This window comes from Falco naumanni, chromosome 5 (assembly GCF_017639655.2).
Source record: "Falco naumanni isolate bFalNau1 chromosome 5, bFalNau1.pat, whole genome shotgun sequence".
Taxonomy (NCBI): Eukaryota; Metazoa; Chordata; class Aves; order Falconiformes; family Falconidae; genus Falco; species Falco naumanni.
The window spans coordinates 10,862,518-10,881,105 of record NC_054058.1 but is presented as its reverse complement, the minus strand read 5'-3'; the positions used below and the strand labels follow the sequence as shown (position 1 = coordinate 10,881,105).

The 18,588-nt window shown below is 42.5% G+C and overlaps 1 protein-coding gene across 1 annotated transcript in view; it reads left to right on the top strand.

Moving 5' to 3' along the window:
• VWF (von Willebrand factor) overlaps positions 1 to 18,588 on the top strand; it is a 145,479-nt gene that overhangs the window by 35,371 nt on the left and 91,520 nt on the right. Inside the window, exons 14-20 of the mRNA XM_040595803.1 lie at positions 948 to 1,086; positions 1,679 to 1,779; positions 4,851 to 5,046; positions 6,049 to 6,264; positions 12,272 to 12,512; positions 13,341 to 13,435; positions 15,040 to 15,200. Of these exons, the coding sequence (XP_040451737.1) occupies positions 948 to 1,086; positions 1,679 to 1,779; positions 4,851 to 5,046; positions 6,049 to 6,264; positions 12,272 to 12,512; positions 13,341 to 13,435; positions 15,040 to 15,200 (1,149 nt within the window). The remainder of the gene's footprint in view (positions 1 to 947; positions 1,087 to 1,678; positions 1,780 to 4,850; positions 5,047 to 6,048; positions 6,265 to 12,271; positions 12,513 to 13,340; positions 13,436 to 15,039; positions 15,201 to 18,588) is intronic.

Sequence of the window (18,588 nt, the reverse complement as noted above, 5' to 3'; positions counted from 1 at the left end):
CAGCAGCTCCTGGCTTTCTTTGCCTCCCCTGAGGGCTGTGAGAGAGGCAGCTGGAGGTCAGCAGGCAGAGATGGCTGGAGAGAGGCAGGAAAGAGAGCCAGTCTGGTGCGGGGAGGGAGGGAGACCCTGGAGGGGGTGTCACAGGGAGGTTAACCCAGTCGTGAAATTAATCGACCAGGTGGGAATAGGTGAGCTAACCTGGAAACTAAAAAGGATGCTGAATAAAGCAGAAGGGAAGAAAGAGGACAGAGAAGTGGAAGGCAGGGAGAGGTACGATGGAGTCAGCAGACTGACTGGGTGAAGGGGAGCAGCAGCCTGCCTTGCAGGGCACCAGCAACAGAGAAGTCGCAGGGTTTGGAGAAACAGGGTGTGACTGTGCATCATCTGCGTCTGTATCCTGCACTAGAAAGCTCTGATAGCGCAGCTCTGAGGCCATCTGTGTGTGGGAACTTGCAGAACGAGTTTTGACTGAAACTTCCCTTTCGAAACGAGGGAGGAGACCCAGGGGCCTGCAATCCCTGTTCCTCATCTGCGTAACCCACAGCCAGGAAAAAATAACAGCACAAGTCTCGGGCTCTGTGAACCATGCTGCTGTTTCCCAGGCGGATGGGCTGTGCAGGGCAGCGTGCCCTTCCTGCAGGGTCTGGCCACCGCTGGGCACCAGCACAGGCCGCTCCCGGCAGTCTGCTGGAACCCCTGCCGACTGCTTTCCAGGCTTGGAGACAGGGAGCTGCAGGCAGCTCAGCTCCCTGCTGCGTGATTAGCAGCGTAATGGAAGAAAGGCCACCAGCCTGGTGTTTGTGGGATGCAGAAACAAAATCCATAAAACCATGGAGACACTTAACACCTCCCAAATTAGATAACGAATTGCTTTCTGGGGGGCATAGGGCTAAGTCACCAATAAAGTGAAAGCTCGAGGTTTGAGGCAAATTTTCCCCTTTCTGTAGTGTGCAGATGATCCTGATGCTGTGTGCACTCGCTCAGCTTCTGTCCGAATCCGGGATATGGACAACAGCCTCATTAAAATGAAACACGGAGGAGGAATTTCACTGAATGGACAAGACGTACAGATCCCTTTGCTACAAGGTGTGTTGCATGGGCTAACTCTGGCCAGCCTTTGAAGGGGTCCTACTTACTAGTGTTCTCTGGCATGCCTTAGCCCAGTTCAATCAAAAAGTGCTTTCAGTACCAAATTCTCACTTTCTTCTTCTAGAAGCCCTGCCATTTCAGCTTCTCTCCATGCAGCTGACACACCTTTGCTGACCTCCTCTAAAATCAGGAGAGTTAAGCTGGTCTGGATTTGTGATACGTGATCTTGAAAACCACTGTTGGTCTATGCTTTTTTAAATTATCATAATTTTTCATCCAGAAGCTTGAAATCCCTCCTGTTATCTTGTAAAATGTCACAGTTAATGTCTGAGGTTTGGCAGAATGCATATATATCCTCTTCTAGAGCTCCTGAGTGCCTTGAAGTGTGCCTATGCACATGTTCATGCAGATGTAAACTGCTGAGCAGGCACGAAACTTGGGAAGTGTGGCCTCCCAGACTCTGGCAGACCTGTATGCCCCCTGCTCTGTGCCAGCCGCTCTGTTGGCCTGTTCAGTGTGACACAGCAGTCCCGGCCGAGGAAACACTGCAGCCTGGCTTGGTTGACTGATGCTTTGTGGTTATCTTAAGGTGCCCTCCGTATCCAGCGCACAGTGAGGACTTCAGTTCACCTTACCTATGGAGAAGATTTGCAGATTGACTGGGATGGTCATGGTGAACTCCTAGTGAAGGTACTCTTTCTTTCTGTTTTATTTCTGCCTTTTTGCTCCCTCTCTCGTCCCACCCAAACATGTACAAAGATTTTCTTGTCTGTAGTGAGAAATTGCTTTGTGTTGCATGTTAGAAATGCCATTCTCTTTTGCTACCCCCAGAGTGATATACAGGTCCTTTTGTATTCCAGAAACAAATGTTTTCATCCTACAGCAGCTTGGCATCTTCTCCCCCCCCCCCCCCCCCCCTTTTTTTTTTTGTGTGTGTGTGCAATAACAGCCATTATTAACCATGAACAGTTTTGTGTTTTGTTCAGCAGATACTGTCCAAACAGGATTTTCCTTTAATTTGCTTTGACTGTCCTGTCTAAAGTAATGGATTTGTATGACTTAAAATAAGGGAAGAATATGGCTCCAGGGACGAAGTTATTCATAATTTCCAGGAAAAATCAATTAACTCAACAGAAGATATGTTGCATGCTCCTTCTACTGTGAAGAATGTTTAAAGTCACCCTTGATTAACAATTAGGGTTTGTCTGTGCTGCAGACTGCAGTGGAGTGTAGAAATACCCAAGCCCAGTTTAAAAGAAATGAGCTGTAAGGGAGGCAGTTTAGCTGCAACAACAGAATGCTTCACCTAAACCACTTTTTGTATGTGTGTGTGTTATAAGCTGCAGAATGATTTGCAGTGCAGAAAAGCCTGTGGGAGAAGGGGGGAAGATTATTTACTGTGGAATGATCTCCAGACAGCTGATAACCCATCACAGCTTCTCCAGCTAAGCTATCTGTTGCCCTCTTTGCTCCTACAAGAGGCTGTTTTCTTTCAGTTGGTAGGTCTTAGGGACTGCAGGTGTTGTCCTTGAGGGTGTATTTGCTCCCTCAGGAACATGACTCCTTCTGTAGTGTTGTTTCCTGGTGTCATGACCTGTGGGCTACAGATGCTAAGTCACAGTGATATGCTCTCCTGTGATGCTGCGCGGCTATGGACCTACATGCTCCTGCTGCGTCTACGTGGATGGGTGCTTAGCCACAGCTCTGCTGCCTTTGAGCCCCACTTGTGGCAGGAGATCTGCAGCTGGGCACTGTGTGGGGTGGTTTTGCTCACTGAGAATTTGGCCAAGCAAGCCGGTTTTACTGGGGTTTTCTACTGAGCAGTGGGCACTGCCCTCTCTGAACCATGGCACTGCTTTTGCACTCTCCTTGCCTGCCCCCCTTAAATGTCAGATCTGGCACAGTGTAAAGGTTCACAAAAGCTGGTTCAGAAGTGAGTACAGGAGCAGAAAAGACAACAGAAAAGAAAGGTCAAGAATAACTTCAGAAAGCATCTATGGTTTTGTTGTTGTTTCAATCTAGCCTGTATGTCTGTGCTCTGAGGGTCCTAGAAGTTGTTTTTGGGCTGAGCATAATTCAGTTCAGTCCCTTGGCACATCTCAGAAGTTTTGGCTTTCCTCAGTGTTCAAAGTATTTTTCTGCCTGGTCAGAGACCCATATAGCCTGGCAAATTCTTTCTTACAGTTAAAACAAATCTAATTTTCTGCTCCAGATCCTCTACCCATAAAAGCAGTGGAAGTTTCTCCAATTGTCTGTATTTATTCAGTTCTGGTCCAAGCTCTTTCCCTCACTGAGTATCTAAAGCATCTTTTAAATTGCTTTTGGAGACTTAATTTATGCTGGATTTGTAGACTAACTTGTTGCCAAGTATTTCTGACAATTGGGGGAAGTGATACACTTCCATTACCTTGGCCAGACTTCTGGTAAAAATTCTTTCGATGTTCCTCAAGAAGGCTCCCCTTTCTGTGACCATTTGTCGTCACCCATTGGCATTTGTGATTCAAGGTTCCACTTGAAAATATGTCAGAAATTGGGGTTGTATGAGTCACTGTCCATCTGCAGAGTACCTGAAAAAGTAGCTTCCTTGGCCATCGGAACAATAAGAATATGTATCCTTTAGTAATTCATGGTTGTTCTTTCCGGTGGCCCATATTTGCTCTCTGGCCACTGTGTCTGAAGGGAAGGTAGTATTAGGTTGTATTTTGGAGGATGTTTTTATTTTTAATTTCACAGAAAAGCAGTTTTCTTTAAAAATGTTTTTCTGGCTTTCTTGGTTCTGTTTTCACTGGTCACTCCTGCCAGTCTAACTAGTAGCACTCTACTAAATGAATACAGAGAACTACTGTAGCATTAAAGCACTAAGTCAGCTCCCGAGGACAGTTGGTAGTACTTGTGGTACAGCAGATCTTTACTTCTGATAGAAACTGACATTTCCTACTCGAATAAATATTGGTGCCTTTGTGTTGCAGATGTTGCTTAGGAGATTTCCCCTTGCTTACCTCTAAGTTTAGGGTCCCATTTCAGCTGTCCCTTCGTTTGCAGCAAGAGTATGACAAAGTGGAAAAGCTGTCCCTTCATTTGTAGCAAGAGTGTGACAAAGTGGAAAAGTGTGTCTGCTATGTGGCTTGTTTGCAATGCTGCTTGTAGCGCGTCATAAGTTTCTCTAGGCAGGAGGAGGCTCTGATGTGAGGTAATGTAGCTTTAGGGGTAGTACTCTCTTCCTTACTTTATTAATGGTCCTTAATGGTGAGGCAAACAACTCCTCCAACATTGCCTCTGTTTTGTGACAAAACTGATCTGTTCAAATTTTCTTAATCTTCACTTTTTTGTTGAAATGTGAAATGGTTTCAAGTGCAGTACCTTTTCCCAAATTACCATTGGAAAGATAATCATCTAATTATGTTTAAAAATGCAACCTCCACTGTTGCCCTGTTCATTTACAGGAAGGAAGGGGAAAAACAGGGAAGGACTAAACTGGAGTGCTGATCAAGGCATAAAAATAAGCCATTTTTCTCATACTAACCCTCAGTTACCATCTTGAAATTGTTACTGTGCCATCCAAAAATTGTCCTGCTGCTAATAGTAGCATTTTTGTTAGAAGTTTAAAAACGTAGTACAATGAAATTGTATCTATAGTCTTTTAATGTGTATTTGAGACTTTCCTTGATTGTTAAATTGTGTATTGTTCATTCTTTAGAAAATCTTGCTATACAGTGGTGACCTGTTCTGGAGGATGATCAGGCTAATGTTGTCTTCCTTAGCTGTCTCCAGTCTATTCCGAAAAGATGTGCGGGCTATGTGGAAATTACAATGGTAACCAAGGGGATGATTTTCTTACACCTTCGGGCATGGTGGAAGCTCTTCTGGAAGATTTTGGAAACTCCTGGAAGCTCAATCCAGGCTGCCAAGACTTGTTAAAACAAGACAGTGACCCCTGCAATCTCAATCCTCGTTTAGGTACTGAACTCCATCCAAAATTAACATGTGCTGCAAACTGTGATCTTCCGTTTTATGTAACAATAATTAAAAAAAAGAAAAATAAGGGAAAAGAGTAGAAAGCTGGTTTTGCTTACATTACCAGCGAGGTAACTGTAATCGCTGTTAAAAAACCCCAAAACTCAAAACCAACCAACCAAAAGAGAAACAAACAAAGGGAGGTGCTGATCGACGCAGTCTTCCTAAGGCAAATGTAATTTTTTGTGAAAACTGACAACAAAAATCAGTAATGTGGGATTATGCGACTGTTCAGTTTGAACCACAGAGTTAGACCATCACAGTCACAGCACAAACTCGCAACCCTGAAACTACTTTTACAAGCGATAACAGTACTTTGTAACAGTGTTTATCCTCTGGGTGGACAAAACACCTGTCATCTTCACCCCTCTGTCCTTGCTCCTTATGCACTTTTCCTGATGCCTTGTCTCCCTTCTTTTTACTGCATGCCAACAAACAGCCTTCCTCTTTCCCTCCATACTGCTTGGCTGTCCAGGTTGGACACCGAGAGAAATTCTCAGAGCAGTTTTCTTGTCCCAAGTGTTACAGCAACCTCTGATTTTTGGGGGGAGCAAGCACACAGAAAATTCTATGGCTGTAGATTAGAGCAAATGCTGGTGATTTGCGAGTATAGTGCAGCCTAGAAGGTTTAATTTTGCAAATATAAAAAGCAGCAGAAAGCAGAGGCCCTGTAAGAGGAAGTACAGCACCAGAAACAGTGGTAACAGAATATAAAAGTATTATTTTTCCTTGATTTGCTTTACTAGTGAAACATTATTCTTTCAGTGGAGCTCATGACATATAAGCTATGATGCTATCTATGCCTACTTGATCCTATTTTAGTCTTCTGTGTGTTTTTTTTTTTTTTTTCCCCAAAAGAAAAAAGAATATTTGCTGTGCCTCCACTAGATTTTCTTGAAAGCTGCTGATTGATTCAGTGGAAGCATGTAATTTTTCTCTTTTTAGCCAAATATGCTGAGGACTCCTGCTCAGTTCTGATGTCTTCTGCATTTGAACCCTGTCACCATGAAGTCAGTCCCACTCCTTATGTGAAGAACTGCCGCTTTGATGTTTGCTCCTGCTCCAATGGCAAGGATTGTCTGTGCTCTGCTATTGCTAATTATGCAGCAGCTTGTGCTAGGAAGAACGTCCTGGTCCAGTGGAGAGAACCCGACTTCTGCCGTAAGTGAAACGGTCCTAAACTCCACTTGTTTTCCTGTCTGGAAGAAATTTCACAGCAATGTCAGGTGAAAAACTTAGAATGAGATAATTTCAGCAAGGTGCCAAATATTTCATACAACAAACGATGCAAAGCAAGGATGCAAAAACAGTTCACAGAGATTGCTCAGCACTGGGGGAGAGAAGCAGTCACCTGACATACCTCAGCAGAGCTTTTGACTGGATTTCCATTTTCTGCTACATTTAAGTTTTAGCTACTCACCTGAAAACTTTTTAAATATCCCAGGGTAGAAATCTCCAAGTGATTTGTAGTGATGCATGAATTTTTTTTGGTGTGTCCTTCTTTTGAGGCCCAAGCTTCCCAGGTCCTGACCTGACTGATCTGTGACCTCTGACATTACCCAAAGTTGAAGGAATAGAGGAAGCACAAAGGCAGGTACTTGGTCACAGAACAGAATCATACCAGTATAGACAAACTTGTATCGGAATGGACCACTGGCACTCTTCTGCTACCAACCCTGCTCATAGCAGGGTAAACAACAGCGGATTGCCAGGTGGCTTGTCCAGACAAGTTCTGAGTATCTCCAAGGATGGAGATCCTGCAAATTCTCTGATATGTATCTCTCTTAGCACTTTGATAATCACCCTGTCAGTGCAGCAGTCTGAGATCTGTGTCAGATCTCATTTTGTGTACACCATTCAGCTAGAGGGTGGATATAATTTTTCTAACCACATATGAGCTCCTTTCCTTCTGCTCTGTGTAAATTCTAGTGTGATGTGGCAGCTGGTTCAAGATGAGATCTTGAACATTGATCAACAGGCCATGGGTGGCACCACTGAGCTAGCAAAATAGTGGGGTTTTTTGTCTGTGTTTTTTTTGTGTAGACATTTAACTCCTATGAGAGTCAGTAAAGGTTGAGTTTTTAATTCCCCTGAGGACTGTTTGCAGAATGCTACTTGTAATAAATGGCAGTGCTCATTCAAAAGCTTGCAGTCTAAAAGATGAGATGTTACGAGAGGATAGAACAAAAATTCAGGCTGCAGCTTTGTGTTACAGAGGTGGGGTTAACAGAGAGAATAGGATGTTTTTGCAAGATTAATAGCCAAACTGTTAAGAAGCTGGAGCAGAAGAAGCCAACATATTTTATTTATTTTCTTTCTCTGTTAGGCCAATGTGGTAGGAAAAAATTCATTGCAATGGAATTTTGATTGAAGATGGACACAATTTTCTCTATAAATATTTGTGAAATTGAGGTTTTTCCATTTTCCTGAGTAAGTTTACTATTGAAGAAAGAAGACAATTGAAAATTTTGGGGGAAAGCATGTATGCTTGGCAGCTGTCCAGATCTGTTCTGTTACTTCTTCCCAAACAGTGCATGGGAAAAACATTTATGATCTGAGTGTGTAGAAACTGGACAAAAGAGAAGGAGAGGTCACTGGCCTTCCACCTGGTAGGGTCTGTACCTGTAAGGTCAGCGACTACAGCTTCTGCAGGCTGGAGGGTATTTACTGCGAATGAGAGCAAAACCAGTTTATGTTAAACTGCTGCATGGTTTCATAATATTTTACCTAATTTATGTAAATGTTCAGATAGTGGAACAGTAATGTAATAAAAATCCTTTTAAAACTGTGCAGGTCTGGAGGCTGAAAGAAAGAGCAGCAATAATGCACCATCGTTCTTTCTGTAATTGAACAAGTCAATTTTCACAATTAATCTTTAATAGCACAGAGCTGCTTCTTCCTTTCTGTGCATTACAGAGCGCTTTATGTGCTCGTAAAGTGACGATTTCCCTGATTGCAGATCCATCAGCCCCCATTAAATAATCCTGGTGCCCTAGACATCTCCTGTCACATGAAGGAGAAAAATCCCTCTTTTAATGGGCTTGAGAGGTGAATGTGCAGGTTGTGTAATTTGTGCTGATGGCCCAGTGCACTGCACACATACTCGGTGCCTGCCTTGGTCAACGGAGATTCAGTTTCTTGGGAAATGACTTGACAGAACCGGTTTGGTTGATCTGAAGTGGATAAGTGGCAGGGAGGCAAGTCATTAGTGTAGCACAGCACTTCTGCTGGGTGTCAAGCTAACAAGCACATTAATCTCTCAAGTCTTGGAAATTATTTTAGTTGCAGTTTGATTGTTTAAGAGCTGACTTGTACCCTTGTAGCTTGTCATGAATAAGCAACAGAGCCACTCCCTTCATGCTGCATGAAAGGAGCAGATAGGCCATGCTGTGAAGGGCAGGCTTTCATGCACATGCATGTAAAAAACTCAGTAAAAAACCTGGCTGGATGGCCAGGCCCAAAGAGCGGTGGTGAATGGAGTTAAATCCAGCTGGTGGCTGGTCACAAGTGGTGTTCCCCAGAGCTCAGTATTGGAGCTGGTTTTATTTAATATTTTTATCAATGATCTGGACGAGGGGGTTGAGTGTACCCTCAGTAAGTTTGCAGATGACACCAAATTGGGTGGAAGTGTTGATCTGCTTGAGGGCAGGAAGGCTCTGCAGAGGGATCTGGACAGGCTGGACTGATGAGCTGGGGCCAATTGTATGAGGTTCAACAAGGAGAAGTGCCAGGTCCTGCACCTGGGTCACAACAACCCCTGCAAAGGTGCAGGCTTGGGGAAGGGTGGCAGGAAAGCTGCCTGGCAGAAAAGCACCTGGGGGTGCTGGTCAACAGTTGGCTGAATGTGAAATGCCAGTGTGTCCAGGTGGCCAAGAAGGTCAACAGCATCCTGGCTTGTATCAGAAAGAATGTGGCCAGCAGGACCAGGGAAGTGACCGTCCCCTGTACTGGTGAGGCCACACTCTGAATACCGTGTTGAGTTCTGGGCCCCTCACTGCATGAAAGGCATTGAGGTGCTTCCAAAGAAGAGCAATGAAGCTGGTGAAGGGTCTAGAGAACAAGATTTAGGAGAAGCAGCTGAAGGAACAAGGGTGGTTTACTCTGGAGAGAAGGAGGCTCAAGGGAGATCATATCACTCTATACAAGTACCTGAAAGGAGGCTGTAGTGAGGTGGGTGTCGGTCTCTTTTCCCAAGTAACAAGTGATAGGATGAGAGGGAATGGCCTGAAGTTGCACCAGGGAAGGTGTAGATTGGATATTAGGAAAAATTTCTTCACCAAAATAGTTGTCAAGTACTGGAACAGGCTGCCCAGGGAAGTGGTTGAGTGTCAATCCCTGAAGGCATTTAAAAGTTGTGTAGATGTGGAGATTAGGGACATGGTTTAGTGGTGCACTTGGTAGTGTTAGTTTAATGGTTGGAGTCGATGATCTTAAAGATTTTTTTCCAACCTAAATGATTCTGTGTCTCGTGTGTGTATATATGTATGTATGTGTTGTTTTGTAGCAAAGGGGAATCAGTCAACAGATTCCTAAATCTTTCTTCAGGTTTTAGGACCTGTTGATAATGTGGTGGTGCTGGGATAGTTTATTGTCTTTGAATGGCTTCTGTAAGAGGATTTGTATGGGATAAATCCAAGAGCGCTGGAGTGAGGAGTAGGGAATTAAGGGCAGACTCTGAGCAGCATTGGAGGGTGGCTGCTTTACATGGTGGGGCTCAACATGCTGGCTGGTGCTGGTAGAGCAGCTGTGTTCAATCTAGTCCTCACAGGGTATGTCTTGACCCAGAACATCTGACCTAGATGTGATTGTGTTTTCACCTTGTGCTACCCAAGAAACTGGTCAGGATTTATGCCTTTTTCACTCTGGGTTGAAAACCCACCCACAAGAAGCTGGATGAATTATCTAATTGGATACACATTTTCCCAGTGCTTTTTCCACTATTTTCCATCTTATTCCTGAGAAAGGCTGATCTTCAGCGCACATCGTTGAGCTGTTTTGGTTTTGTAATAGGCATCCGTACAGAGTAGGTGCACCTCGCCTTTTCCTCTCATTTTCCTGGCAATAATGGGATGTTGTTTTTTTTTTAGTGACTGTATTACAAAGTGTGCAGACAACAGTCTGCTCCCAGGTCAGGTCTTGCCTTTTGGTGTTAAAAACAGATGTTGCTGGGAGGTGATGGAGGACAGCATTGGGACTTGGAGTGTGAACATGACATTGAGTAGCATAACTGGAAAAATGGGGGATGTTTCTAAAATTGTAGGAAGTGCATGGATGAGTTACAAAGCTTTAGCTAAGAAAGGGATCCACTGCAAAGTTGTCCCTGTGGGCAGGGAGTGGTACCACTGACTAGAAAGCAGAGCAGGATGTTTGGCTTAGTTATCCTGTCCTTTTTGAACCTTAAAACTCTGGTAAACTGGTGTACCCACCTGAAATCTGCCAAACCAGTTCCTTATTTCCAGAGGTTCCTATGTAGCAAATCATATTTTTGGCTGAGACTTCATGGTTATCCTGCTTGTACATGCCTTTAGTGATGAAAGTTACTTTTAAAATGGTCCTCAGCCCAGGGCTGTGCCTTTTCAATATTTGATTTACTGCAAAGATCTTGTTTATGTAAATTAGAAGCACTGTTCTGTGAATAGCTGCCAAAGACTCCTTTAACTGTGAGTGAATCTATCACCTACTTCTGAGTTACGAGGTATTTACTTGGCCTACTGTGTTGATGAGCACATGTAAATTTCTTGTTAAATAGTTTGGGCCCAGGTCCCAAACATGGGAGATCTTTGCTCTGCAGAATGCTTCATGTCACCTTAGATGCCTCTGGGCTGGATCCTTAGGGTAAGGGCTTATGGTCCCATGTATGGGACTTCAGGTGCCTCAACAGAAGTTGGGGAGATGTTGGTGCAGCCGTGCCTGTCTTCAGTAAGTAGAAGTAACTATTTCAGAGGAATTTTGTGAAGGTAAGCATTAGATGTTAGTTATCATGTAGGGCTTGCTTTGTTAGCCTCAGTGTCAGTTCAGCCCTGCTAACAGCTGGGTGAGGCTGCAGGGCAGTAGCCTTGCTATAGTTGGTTTTTGGTGTGGGGTTTTTTATTTTTGGTTTGGTTTTTTTTTTTTTTTTTTTTTTTTAACTGTCATTGCTGCTACAGTTCCCAGGGATGTGTGCTTACAGAAGAGAGGGTAGGGATTATTGAATCATTCTGCTGTGATGACAAGGGGAAGAGCTTTCTCTGTAACCCCTTCATCTTGGTTTTAGCGCAGTGCAAATGTGTCAGCTTTTATTTGCAGCTGCATCCCTTGCTCCACTGAACATCCTACCTCATCACCGCACAACTCCAGCCGTTTGCTTTGGAAGGTTGCTGCAATCGACAGGTTTTGTAAGCTGGTCAGGGGGCCTGTTAAAAGCCCTTGATAATACCAACTTGTTTTCTCATCTTCTGCAATGTGTTGTCGTAGCTGCCACCTGGTGCCGATGCTGATGTATGCAGAGGAGATTGCCTCAAAATCAGTGCTGTAGAACTTCGTCGAATTTTTATAAACAAAGCAACCAAAATAGCTCCAAAGACCCTAATTAGCTCTCCATAAAAATCAATCAATCATGGAAAATCGTTAGTACCTAAGGTTTGGCTCTCCATAATCACTAAATGACTTCTTTATTTGCACTTGTTTCCATAGAAATCACTGAGAGCTGCTGGGATGTGAGGCTTTTAAGTATTGTAGCACCTGCTTACCAAGGCAGAACCCTACCCTACTTCTTATTTTGACCAAATTGTCCCTAACTGGGTTGCAAAGGAAGAGAAGTGTGAATGTGTACATGACACTTCTAATGCTCCTAACCTGCAGGTCTCAGTAGTAACAGAGGTTGGACAGAGCCTGTGTTTTTCATTCTGAATGAAATTTTGTGGATGGATTTTGATTGCAGGGATCGCAATCCAATCCTGACCTTTACTGGGAACTGCACGTAGTAAAGTTTTGCTTGTGTGTGTATAAGCAGTGCCGTAGGCTTCACTGGTGCTGCAGACTTAAGGAGACAGTAATACGGGCCTGCACTGATGAGTAGATTGTGTAAATACATTTTAATTCCCAGCTTCTCGGTCTAGTTTAGGCAGCTTTTCCTTTAGTTGGCTTTGGATCAAATGCCAGTCTCCCTGATGTGCACATCGTTCAACAGCAATGACCTGTCCTGAAGGCCAAGTGTACCGGCAGTGTGGGATGCCATGCAACCAGACCTGCAGATCTCTGTCCTACCCAGACGAGGACTGTGATGAACTCTGTGTAGAAGGATGCTACTGTCCCCCTGGGCACTACCTTGATGAGCGTGAGCAGTGCGTGCCAAAGTCCCACTGCTCTTGTTATTATGATGGTGAGATCTTCCAGCCAGAGGACGTCTTTTCAGATCATTACACCATGTGGTAAGTGCAATGTTCGTAATTCATCCCTGTATGCTGTGACTCAAATTTTTGGATAGCCTGAATGATTAACTGCTTCAGTTCCTCAGTTCCTTTACCTCCACTGAAAGGAGTTTAAAAAAGGGCAAGATTTTGCCTCCAACAAACCAAATGGTGAGTTTTCCTGTTGCATCTCTATCCATATAATTTCAAATGTCACCTTAGTCAGAAAACAGTATTAAGCCCTGTTCCATGAATAGTTCCTGCCAGTTTGAAATGGAGTTTAATTACTGACAACAGCTACTTTGTAGGCTTTTAAAATGTCACTTTAATGTACTGAGATACATTTCTTAAACGTTAAAACCTAATTACCTCTATCAAAGATGCAAATATTAAAAAACATTTCTTATTTTTAAATTGAGTAGCAGTACACTGACAGTAGGAATGTAATTGCTGGGCAGCTCCTGGCAAGCCCAGTTTTGGGAACAGCGTCTTCTCCTTTTCTCCTCTACAACAGAAGTCATGAGTTGCAGGAACGAAGTGGTCCCTTACCTCTTTCCACAGCAGACCTATTATCTTGCCCAGCTTTATGCCTGAGCAGATGCATTGAATTCAGCAGGACAGGGCTAGCATACAGCTGGGTTACCATGCTAGTATATCACATCAACTATTTTAAGGAAGGTTTGCTCTTAAGGTTGATAAGCACAGTGGATGGAGAGCAACAGATCAACCCCAACGTGAGGTGTAATTTTGATATTCTGACAAGTTCCCTGCAGGCCTGTCTGAAAAAAACAGTGTGAGTGAAAGCTAAATGTCACTTTGTTAAATATAAGCTCTATTTGTTTTTCTTAGCTATTGTGAAAATGGTTTCATGCACTGCAGTACAAACAGAGTTCCTGGTGCCTTCCTGCCAGATGTTTTTGCTGATGAGAGACCATCTGCCAGAAGTTAGTATGCCTTGAATAAAAATTACATTTTTTCTGATTTTTCTTTTTTTTTTTCTTTCTTCCCCTCCCTCCCCCCCTTATCAATCTTTTGGTAATTAGGACAGGGAAGAAGTACCAGAGGTTGCAGTGGCTGGTGATGTTATGAGTCTCTTTCTAATTTTTTAAACTTTTATTTATTTATTTATTACAGAATAGAAACCAAATATTTGCACGGGAGGATGCAGGGATCATTGAATGCCACCTCTCAAAATGATAGTTAGCCACTACAGTCTCTAGTTGAAGATGTTAAGGGGTCTCTTGGCAGTGATCTGAGGTCCCCGGTTGCTATTTGAGGATCATGCCTCATCAGTAACCAGCCAGCTTTATACCTTCTGCTTCCGACTGCTTAGTTGCAAGCTCTCCTTTCTGGTGTAAACGAAGCTTTTTAAAGCCACCAGGCATCTTGCTATAAAACCTCCTGGAGACTGACAACGGCCTTGCAGACCTAGGCACTGCGTTGGAGAGCAGGACAGCATCAGTCTGGGATGGTTTGAGGTTCCCCACTGATACATGGATGGAGCTTACAGGATTGTGACGGGGAGGAGTTTTGAGCTTGGATGCATCTCAGAGGGGACAGGGCTAGTGGGGATTTGGTGAGGCCCAGTAATGTCCCTATGCAAATACCAGGAGTAACCCCAAACACAGTGTCGTCCATGGCACACTGCCAAATGTACCTGTTCAAGGTGTTTGGAGAAAAATTTTGGTGGTATTTACCAGTGCCTTGGAGCCAAAGAGTTGTTACTTGCTTTTGCATCTTCTGATAAACTACCAGGCATCTTACTGCCAAGCTTCCAGTGGAAAACACCATATATATGACTGGTTGGTGATGTGATTAATGTTGCTTGGTAGACCACCAGTAACAATGTCACTGGTTGCCCCCCACTGTTCTTCAGGTGTAGCCTTCTAGTTGTATATCTCACCAAACTCTTACCTTAATGCTGTTAAGACACAATTTTCCTGATATTAGGGTGTTAAGACTTAGAAAACCTCAGAGGCATATTGCTAGCACTGCTTGAAATAATAACCTGGAGTTTCTTGGGACATTTTGATCTGTCAGAACCTGAAGTCTCAAAGAGTTTTAGAACATGTATTTAAGGTAAGGGCATTGTTATTAACAGTCACCAGTGTGGTTATACTCAGTGTTGGAAGTGGTTCTAAGTACAATAGTATATGATGCTGTTGCTTCTTATAGAATATCAGTTTAGTGCTACCATTGCTAGTGTACACTGCCTACAGGTTGAAATACCTGTTTCATGCTAAACTGATTATAGCCCTAGTGCAATCTCGAATTGCATGATTTTTGTTGTTAAAATGGTATTTACCCTAGTGCAGCTTTTTTGCTTCTGTATTACAATACGTACTTTTATGATAACGTAACTGAGGTCACTTCATGGGAAGTGGAGGCTGTTGCCTTTACAATGTCGTGCATAGGGGTGTAGTGGCATTGTTCCAGTCTATATCCTAGATTAGTTTTCTATTTAAACTCTTGATCTATCCTTTAGAAAAATACTGTACTAACAATACTTAAGTTCTAATTGCGATTTTTGTAAATTTATTTTTTAAAGTAAAAAGGAGCTTGACATGCAGATCCCCCATGGAAAGCTTTATCTGTCCTGCAAACAACCCAAGAGCTGAAGGGTTGGAGTGTGCCAAGACTTGCCAGAACTACGACTTGGAGTGCATCAGCCATGGCTGCATATCTGGATGCCTCTGTCCAAAAGGGATGGTAAGTAGGTTTAACTGCAACAAAGAGAAGCGAATCCTCATTGCTTTCTTGCCTTCTTCCTTTCCTACCAGAAATCTTCCTGCAGCTTGGCAATATGTGATTGTAAAGTATTGACTGTCAAATTGTGGCTGGTTTAAATTATGTATATTAGTATATCTGCATAGAAGTTGAAGTTTAGCTTCTAATTGTAATAGCATAGTATATGTGTATAGTAAGAATTGATAATAAAAAAGCCCAAACTCACTTTTTTTAAAGACCAATTTATGTTTTCCTTCAACTCTTCTCCCAAACTCCTCCTCAGTCTTGCTGAACTTCCCTAGTCAGAGAGACAGAAGTACACAGACACCCATATCATAAATAGCATTCCACATCCTGATGATACTAGTTATTTTCTTGTCAAGTCTCCATCTCTACTGCTGCTTCCCTGTGTGTTGTGTCAAACTGAGAGTTCCCCATGAGAAGGAATGTGGGACGTGGAACTTGCTAAGATGATGCCAGAGGGTCTTCTGCAGTTGCAGATGGTGTGCTGAGCATGCTTTTCTCACTGATGCTTTCTGGAGTCCGGGGTTATGCCCTCCTGCAATCCTCAAATTTAACCATTAGTTTATTCATTTTTTAAATAGAGCATATAGCAAATAGTTACTTGCTTAGCCAGTGACTGTGAACTCAATGTCAATTTAGAGCCCTGATGAAAAGCAGACTGAGTAGCATAGACAGCAGATTGCTGCTGCTGTTCCCTGAGCAATAGAAAAAAGCATCATTGTTCAGCGCTGTGTAATGCTGTGTGGGCAGGTGAAGAGTCATGCCCAGGATCTCACCCCGGGCTGGGAGTATACTCTCAGGCATCATGTGAATAGGGTAAAGGCAGAGCACATGGTACACTTACTATGAAGTTAAGTAAATGGCACTTTTGAGTTCTCTGTCCAGGAAAACTGATGAGATTAAGAAGGCTGTGATGTTCAGTGCATGAAATGCAGATCAACATATGCAGTTGATGTTGGAAAAAGAGAGTTGAGGTTGTGTCTTTATTTTAAGGGCTAAAATATGTTACAATTTTGGGACTTTATTTGATACCTGTGATACTTAGAGACATTGCTGGTACGGTTTTCTGACCCAGAGAGGCATATGGTAAAGCAAGATATTTTCAAATACTGCAAACCATGAAGTCTAGATGTGCAAAATATTACTTTTATTTTAAAAAAATCTTTTATACCTGCTGAAGGTTCAGGCTCAGATTAATATGCACTGGACATTAATGGCAAATGAAGATGTGAGTTATTACTTCTGGGGTTGAGATGCATATTTATGTTTAGACTTCAGCTCTAATGAATTTACTTCAACCACTACTTCAAATTCCATTTAAAAAAACAATTAACTGTACTTGGAACCATGTATTTTTTATAAAAGTACATTGTTTTTTCCTCTTCTAGATAAGTACAGGTATTTTCTCCCTCCAAATTAATTCCACTGTCTTAACAGAAGCCCCCCCCCCCCCCCCCCCCCCCCCCCCGTTATCATAATACAGTAATTTCTGGCATTAATATTAATGTATTGTATGAATTTTGTTACCATATTTTGCTGATAAACAGACATTTGTAGTGTGTAATCATAAATAGATGTAAATATAGTAAATTGATGCTACTCCAGAATAAAATGCCAGCTGTAGGCAAAAGCTCAGGCTTGTGAAGTGTCTTGTAGGTACAAGGTGAAAAATACCGAACAGGATTTGAAGGCATCCATATCAACATTGAGCAAATTTTCAGCACAATTTTTTTTAAAAAAGTGTTGCTTCTTTTCACATTTCAGTTTCTAAATGCCTTTCCTTTTAGGGAAGAATATTACTAAATAGTTGTATGGTAAGTAAATGTACGAAAGCTTGTGTAGCTGTAAAGTTCCAAGAGCTCCAGTGCACATAAGTCTTTCTCTGTACATAACAATCAGAGCTCTTTGATTTGGTGAAGGGGCTTGAGATTTGGTTTCGGTTCTGGGATATGGTAATGGTATACTTTAGACAGAATAATGGAAAACAAATTATGAGAACCACTCAAAAGAAAAAAAAGAAAAGGGGGGGGGGGGGGGAGACCCCCAAAGAAACCTCTCTAAAATCAACTTCCTAGTAATTAACCTTCACATTTAGTATTGAATTCTGTATTCCTTTTCAGTAGGTTGGCATTATCATTCCAAGTTTCATAAAATTCTTGCCAGGAGAAGCAGTCTTTAGTGTTTTGGAATTGGAAACTTCAGTTGGCTTTGCAGTGACGTGAAACACTGAATTCAACAAGATGGTTTGCCAAGTTTTAGATAGAAGAATTGGGCCCAGTATTTTTTTAAAAAACTAGTAAAATAAGTCCTTTGTCCACTAGATGGAAGTATGGTTCAACCTTCCAGTAAAAGTCTACGCTTGCTTGTTGCCTTTCTGTCTGGCAAGGAATAAAAATTGTGAGATGCACATTTGTCAAAGCCATGATGGGAGAAGCCAGTGCATAGATGATCTGGTTGTAACCACAGCCATGCAAGGACAGGATCAAGCTCTGTGCATTCGTTACGGGGGTGACCTTTGCCTTTTTAGATTCCTGGCTCAACGGGACCTGCCAGCTTCTTGTCAAAGCGCAGTTCCCTCCTCATCACCAATAGGTACCTAACCAGGATGGTTTGGAAGAGGCATTTTCCTTATTTCTGCATTCAGCAATGAGCCTTTTTGCTCCCTGTATTATTTGCCAAAGACTGAAGGATTTGAGGTGGTGACCAGGTTCTCCTTTCCATCCTGCCTCTCTCTACCGTAAAGACTCTGGGCACACTAAGGGAAAGCTCTGCAAAATCACAAACACTGTGTTATCCAGACTTGCGCCCACAAGGCTGAATAATAAAGGGACCAGAAAAAAGGTATTTATTTTACTGGTCCGCCTCCCTCATTAGTGTTCTGTAATTCTGCTTAATTTACAAGCACTCAGGGAGGTGAGCTACTGTTTGTAGTAATGTCTGTGGGAAGTAAGAGATTACTGAACATTTATAGGAATAAATATTTGCACATATCTTCACTCTGGAAGAAACTGTGCCTTTTTAGTGAAGATTTTTTTTTTCTTCTCTGGTACAGTAGTATATAAAAATTATGAATGGCCATGGATAACTTAGTAGGAAAAAAAATATCTTCTTGCTTTTCCAAAATGGTTCATACCATCAGAAAACAGTAAAAGATGAATAGTTGACATAAAAAAATCTCCAGTACAATTTGTAAGTATATATAGCAGATAATATGTAATTAGGTGCAATGTTATCTCTATGTATATGAAGAGATGTCTGCAGATCATTTAGCTATCAGTCTTAAACAGGGGAATCCGTAGTCTAAGATTTTTGTGCGCAAATGGCCTGCCTGTTTTGAATTACACAT